At 40.4% G+C, this 7,486-nt stretch overlaps 1 protein-coding gene across 1 annotated transcript in view; it reads right to left on the bottom strand.

Annotated features, from left to right (window-relative positions):
* Nucleotides 1-1,072: 1,072 nt before the first annotated feature.
* Nucleotides 1,073-7,486, bottom strand: part of LPCAT2 (lysophosphatidylcholine acyltransferase 2) — a 75,443-nt gene continuing 69,029 nt past the window's right edge. Inside the window, exons 14-15 of the mRNA XM_040409277.1 lie at nucleotides 6,527-6,668; nucleotides 1,073-1,615 (exon numbers count right to left, since the gene is read on the bottom strand). Coding sequence (XP_040265211.1) covers nucleotides 1,413-1,615; nucleotides 6,527-6,668 — 345 coding nt within the window. The 3' untranslated portion in view covers nucleotides 1,073-1,412. The remainder of the gene's footprint in view (nucleotides 1,616-6,526; nucleotides 6,669-7,486) is intronic.

The raw sequence follows: 7,486 nt of genomic DNA, 5'->3' as shown, positions 1-7,486 counted from the left end.
ACTTGTGCGTTGCGTGAAAATCGCAGCATGTTCTATATTCTGCGTTTTTCACGCAACGCAGGCCCCATAGAAATGAATGGGGCTGCGTGAAAATCGCAAGCTTCCGCAAGCAAGTGCGGGTGCGGTGGGATTTTCATGCATGGTTGTTAGGAGATGATAGGGATGAGCAACCCCGGACCCCATTAAAGTCTATTCACTCTATTATTTTCCCTTATAACATTGCTATAAAGGGAAAATAATAGCATTCTTAATACAGAATGCTTAGTAAAATGTGCCTTGAGGGGTTAAAAAATAAAAAAATTAACTCACCTCATCGTCTTCTTTCAGGACCTGCAAAAGGACCTTTGATGACGTAATCGCACTCACCACGTGGTGAGTGTGGTGACGTCAGCGCAGGTCCTGCTGAATGAAGATAAAAGGATCTTCTATCTTTATTCAGCAGGACCTGCGCTGACGTCACCGCGCTCACCACGTGGTGAGCGCGATTACGTCATCAAAGGTCCTTTTACAGGTCCTGAAAGAAGAAGAAAGAAGACGATGCCGGCTGCGCGATCAAGTGGATGAGGCGAGTTATGTTTTTATTATTTTTTAACCCTCAATTGACATTATACTTAGCATTCTGTATTAAAGAATGCTATTTTCCATTATAACCAAGTTAGGCTACATGCACATGACAGTATGTGTTTTGCGTTCCGCAAATTGTGGATCCGCAAAAACAACAAAAAACGGATGACATCCGTATGCCATCCGTTTTTTTTTTGCGAATCCATTGTAACAATGCCTAAAACGGACAAGAATAGGACATGTTAAAAAAAAATTGCGGGGCTACGGAACGGACATACGGATGCGGATAGCACACTGTGTGCTGTCCGCATTTTTTGGGGACCCATTGAAATGAATGGGTCTGCATCCTATCCGCAAAAAAAACGGAACGGACACCGTTCGTGTGCATGTAGCCTTATAATAGAAAATAAAATCTACAGAACACCAAACCCAAACTTCAGTGAAGAAGTCCGGGTTCGGGTCTGTGTACCACATTCAGTGTTTTCTCACGCACGTACAAAACGCATTGCACTCGCGCGGAAAAAACATCGGAACACAATCGCAGACAAAACTGATTGCGTGCCTACTCGCGCAGGTTTCCCGCAATGCACCCTGAACAAATCCGCCCCTCATCTGCGACCAGGGTGTGAAAGAGGCCTAAAACCTCTGTCTTTCACTGCAGATATGGTATCCCAAATTGCCCAAAAAAAATAATAATAATATATATAAAGTTTTTAAATACCACAGAATGGCCTAAAAATCGTCTCCAACAAGTCATTTACCACAAAGGTAAAAACATTGGGGAAAAGTCCCATGCATCCTGACACAGACAACAATATAAAACTTTTTAAGTTTTGTTTAAGTCTCATTCAGTCTTCTTTTTTGTCTGATGAACTCAGAGCTTCCTCTGTGCTGCTGTTGATGTCCTGATTTCCGGCTATAAAGGGCTCTAAATTCTTGTCTTCTTCCTCCTCCTCCTGCAGTACATGCAAGTAATATTTCTGATGGTCAAGGTAAGTTGTAAATAATTTCGCATATACTGGATGATTGAGAAAAAAGTTTTTGAACTCCTCTAAAAGACATAAGAATAAAATAAAAATAAGACATTGAGCATTGTAGTGCGCATCAATATGCATATCATTGCAGCATCTAATATACGTGCTGCAGAAATACATGCAAATTCCATAGCAGAATGAGTTGGAAATATCGGTCTGATTTTTTTACCAGTGGCTGCAGCTTTATCCATCTTGACTACTATTTTGCAGGTCTAGGCCCAAGAGAGTAAGTCACATTTTGTACAGGTACTGGGGGTACTTGCAAATTGTTTCATGCTTGTCATGATATTTAAATGTCATTTTCAGCTCTGTATACACAGTATAATAATGTGTAGAAGTGACTGAGTTAATCAACTCTGGCACAGCTCCTACAGGAATCCTGCTAGCTAAGCCATTTAGACTTTACTGCAGTGAGGGGAATATTATTAAGACACCTTTCACACTTGGACATGACTTGGCCAGTCGTATCTCTAAAACCTGTACTCCTCAATTACAGGCACGATTGCAAAAGTGAGATTTCCAGCTATAGATTCTGAAGGAAGAGACTTGAGAAAGATAGAGCGGAAAGAGTACAATAATTTCCAACCTTGCTGAAATCCATACACAACCATCTGGGGAGAATCGCACTGTATATCGTGGGAACTGTGTTTTTTTTTAAACATATTATTTAATATATTTTAGCTACATAATATGTCCCCCAATATGTCCTAAAAAGACCATTGGGGGGCAGTGAACACTTAATTTTGCACTTTTTCCTTTTTATTTTTTATTTTATTTGTATTTTATTTGTTTAATTTCTTTTTACAATTTTCTTTTATTATTTTTTAACAATATATTTTTGCCACATATCATGTCCCCCAAGAGGGTTTTAAAAGACCTTTGGGTGACCCTTTTTTTATTTTGTACTTTTCCTTTTTTTTTTTTTTTTTATATTTTATATTTTTTTTAGAATTCTTAACTTTTTTTTTATATATATATTTTTGCGACATAATTTGTCCCCCAAGAGGTCACTGAAAGAACTTTGGGAGACAATGAGACTTTTATTTTTTATTTTTTGCACTATTTCCACTGTAACTGGAGCCCCAGTTACAGGGGAAATCAGCTAACTGGGGGGGCTTTGTACAAGGCCAGCGGTTCTCAACCTAGGGGTCGATCAGCCCTTTCCGGGGGGTCGCCTGAGGCTTCCTATTGTGGGTCCAGGCCAGTCGCTAACAGACAGGCAAAACAAGCAATTGCTTGGGGCCCCGAGCTGGTTGGGGCCCCGAGCTGGCCCGGGGCCAAGCAGAGCCGGTGCTTGTTTTGCGGCTGAGTAACTCAGAAGATCCGATGGTATATTCTAACCCCCAGGCGTTCCCATGGTGACGGGGACGCTTGCCTGGGGGTTAGAATATACCATCGGATCTGAGTTTTACGAGCTCAGTGAGATCGTAAAAACTCAAATCCGATGGTATATTCTAACCCCCAGGCGTTCCCATGGTGACAGGGACGCTTGCCTGGGGGTTAGAATATACAGGGCCACGCCGCGCACAGCAGTATATTTATAAACTAATCAGTAACTACTTTAACTTTAATCATTGCTCATTGCTGAGCTCTTTACTTGGATTATAATTTATTTGGATATGGGATATCTTACTTTGTCTTAGCTCCGGTAATAGCAGGCAGTGCGGGGGGCGGCGCTCACTCACTGACGTCACGCGCCTGCTCCTCCCACTAGGCAGCGCAGGCGCGTGACGTCAGTGAGTGAGCGCCGCCACCCGCACTGCCTGCTATTACCGGAGCTAAGACAAAGTAAGATATCCCATATCCAAATAAATTATAATCCAAGTAAAGAGCTCAGCAATGAGCAATGATTAAAGTTAAAGTAGTTACTGATTAGTTTATAAATATACTGCTGTGAGCGTCGGGGAGGGAGATCTGTGGATGGCACTGTAGGGGGATTTGTGGATGGCAGTGCCATCCACAGATCCGCCTACAGTGCCATCCACAGATCCCCCCTCCCCTAAACAGTGCCATCCACAGATCCCCCCTAAACAGTGCCATCCACAGATCCCCCTAAACAGTGCCATCCACAGATCCCCCCTCCCCTAAACAGTGCCATCTCTTCCCATCTGTGGATGGCACTGTTTAGGGGGATTTGTGGATGGCACTGTTTAGGGGGGATCTGTGGATGGCACTGTTTAGGGGGAGATCTGTGGATGGCACTGTTTAGGGGAGCGGGGATCTGTGGATGGCACTGTTTAGGGGGAGATCTGTGGATGGCACTGTTTAGGGGGGAGATCTGTGGATGGCACTGTTTAGGGGTGGGGGGATCTGTGGATGGCACTGTTTAGGGGGGAGATCTGTGGATGGCACTTTTTAGGGGAGGGGGGATCTGTGGATGGCACTGTTTAGGGGGGGATCTGTGGATGGCACTGTTTAAGGGGGGATCTGTGGATGTCTTTGTGATTAATTACTCTGCTTTAATTATGTTCAATTTGTAGCAATAAAAATACATCCTGCATATCAGATATTTACATTACAATTCATAACAGTAGCAAAATTAGTTATGACGTAGCAAGGAAAAAAATGTAATGGTTGGGGATCACCACAACATGAGGAACTGTATTAAGGGGTCACGGCTTTAGAAAGGTTGAGAACCACTGTACAAGGCAGAACTGATCAGGGTCTACTGACCCTGCAGCTCTGCACTCTTCTGCCCTGGGGACACCCAGCGATCACTTGATCGCCAGGTCCGAACTGCATCGCGCTCACCTATCTGAGAAGAATGTTTGCACAGTCCATTGCAGTTCATCGATATCAGATTGTAAAGCACTCAAGTTGCTCTCTTCATATTTTACAATGAGACCACTTAATCTGAAAGTGCATTCCGATCAAATGTGACGCCACTCTTGTACAAACATGTCTCCATACAATCTAGTGGGAGTGTTGGTCAGAGACGAGGTGAGCCGTTTTTTTTTTTCATTTTTGTACTATAGATTTTAGGGTGCTGCTGCATGTTTGAGTTTCCTTTTGCATTATAGTCACACCCATTGTCTATGGGGCTAATGCAGAGCAATAAACTTGGCTGTCCCCCACATATGCATGTCCACCACCCCAGTCAAACAGGGAGCTCAAGACCCCAGTTCTAGTGATCATTGGGTTCCAAGTGGTGGGACAACTGCCCTAGACCACCAGGTATACCACCAGTTGAATGCTTTAACCTGTAGAAGACCGCAATCATACACGTACAGAGGAAGTTGTCACTTTAAATATTTAAAAAAAAAAAAACATACAACAGACACCTTGGGCTAATCCATTGCAGACATTTAACTTCTCAGATGCCGTGGTCAAATCTAAGTGGTGAAAATGCGGGAGCTATGTGCCACCGCACAGGTAACAGCTTCCCCTCGCAGAGATCAGGGAAACTGTTGCCTGGTAATGATAGGCTGGAGCCTGCTGGAGGCTTCGATGCCTATCACAGGTATATTTCAATAGATATAGGTGGCAGCACTGCATTGGAGTACACCGAATTCTATATTGAGTAATGGATCAAATTTGATTACTAAATAGATATTGCAATCTAATGACTACTTGTCATAGTCACCTAGGATGACTTAAATACAACATTTTTTTTTAAGTTTTTAAAAATATGAAAAAAATTAAATTCAAACCACCCCCTTTGTCCAAAATTAAAAAATAAATAAACAATAAAAAAAATAATCATCATGCAACATGCAAAAGCGCCTGTACTATTAAAATATAAACATATTTATCCCATATGTTGAGTGGGGTAACAAAATAAAAATAATAATGGCCGATTTACCATTTTTTCATCGCTTCACCTCCCCAAAAATTTAACTAAACTCTGATCAAAAAGCCATACACGTGCCAAAATGGTATCAATAAAATCTACAGATCACTCTTTAACACAGTCCTATCACAGCTCTGTAAACCTAATTATTAAAGTAATGTGGATTAGAATATGGCAATGAAAAGAAAAAAATTTTAACTTTCAGTTTTTCTGGCGGAATGTTGTGCTTTTTTTAAATTCCACCCCATTTGGAATTTTTTCCAGCTTCCCAATACATCATATGCAATATTAAATGGTGACATTAGAAGGTACAACTTGTCGTGCAAAACATAATCCCTCATATAGCTATGTGAATGGAAAAGTAAAAAAGTCATGGCTCTGGAAAGGCAGGGAGTGAAAATTGAAAACTCCTGTGGATGGCTTTAAAATCCCTAGTAAAAAATAAGGGTAGCTTCACATCATCATTTCATATTTTGTTCTTCTGATCTGTTAGTAGAACAGAAAAAAAGGGGCCTTTATTTTGAGCATTTTGCATCTGTTTTAGCCTTTTCCGTTTGAGATTCGATATTTTGTGGGGGACTTTTTCTTCCATCTAAAATAATGGATCTCAGAAGACCCCCTACATCTTTTCAGTATTTTTTGCATAAATATTGCAGCAAGATGTTTGTGTTTTATGGCAGCTGAAATGAGCATGAGTTGTCATAGACTATTTCAGTCTCCAAAAACTGATGGAGTACAGCCCCTTTGAGAGACCAGGAAGTGCCAGGGATAAATACAAAGCCTTCTGAGCATACAGTATTACTATCTTGTCTCATCTAGGCATCTAACTGTTCATAAGAGCGTTCGTTAAATCTCTGTTAACTCTGTCAAAGTCTATAGAGCAAAGCTAACAAGTGAGCTACTGAAAGTAGTACATTGTGTCTGCTCTATTGGCCAATATAAAATCTTGAATATTTGAAGCTTTTTTTCTTTTTTTTTTTCTTTAAATAGGAAAGCTACATAAATATATCAATGGTAAGAAGAAATAAAAACTAAATATAAATCTATATGTTTATAATAAAACTACCTAAAAATGTCATTTTGTGATATGTTTCCTACTATATAAGGACTGTAAAAAGAATATTCTGGGCCATCTTACCGTAAGAGATTTTTCCTGATTTATCAGCATCCATATCCTGGAAAAGTTGAGCAACATCAAGGTCTGGAACACCCAATGAAGATCGTAACAGGGACTTAAATTCATCCTTTGTGATACTGCCATCTCCATCGACATCAAATAGCTAGTAATAGTAAAGAAAAATTACTAAATGAAATGATGTTTTATCATTTATAATATAATTGCAAGCAGCTGAACGTAAACAGCATCATAGTACATAGTGCCCACTAGGGGAACTGATCTAGAGGGCCCAGGCTCCATCTATACAAAAATATCACGCGTTCAGTTTTTCCAGCCGTCACAGGTTTTCAGCACTCAGATTTGACCACAGCATCTGAGAGGTTAAATGTTTGTGATTGGCGTTACAGCCAATCACAGACATTAGCCCTTAATGTCTGTTGTGTGAAACCCTGCATCTTTAAAGAGACAAAATCTGTACATTTAATAATAATAATAATCACTCTGAACTTCTGAGTCCTTGATGCTCCCTAAAGTGCCAAATTCTTTCTCCGCTGCTCATATGTTTTATATTGCTAAATAAGAACAGAATGTGATAAGCAGATTATATATACTGGATACTGCAATTCTCCAAGAAGTTTATATAAGTGTATAATATTCTAAAATTATAATATAAAGTGGTTTTCCACTTTAAAAATCAACTACTATCGTGACTTTGCACATAAATAACTAACTTCGGCTCATCAGAGCCCGTACAGAAGGATCTTCGTACAGTATTAATCCGAAGTTTTGAACAAAGCGACTTTGGATGTAGCATCCGAAGCTCGCTTCGCTCATCACTAGTCATCAGTATAAAAGTCTCAGAAAACCCCTTTAAAATTGTGGAGCAGCCCACCAGCTCTGTGCACTAAAACTGAAATTTACACCCGCTACATGCTAACAGATTTCAGGTATAATTTATGCCAGTTTTTGCCATAAATTATA

Source organism: Bufo bufo, chromosome 10 (genome assembly GCF_905171765.1).
Source record: "Bufo bufo chromosome 10, aBufBuf1.1, whole genome shotgun sequence".
Classification (NCBI taxonomy): Eukaryota; Metazoa; Chordata; class Amphibia; order Anura; family Bufonidae; genus Bufo; species Bufo bufo.
The sequence above is the reverse complement of the archived record's forward strand: the minus strand, read 5'-3'. Positions and strand labels throughout refer to the sequence as shown.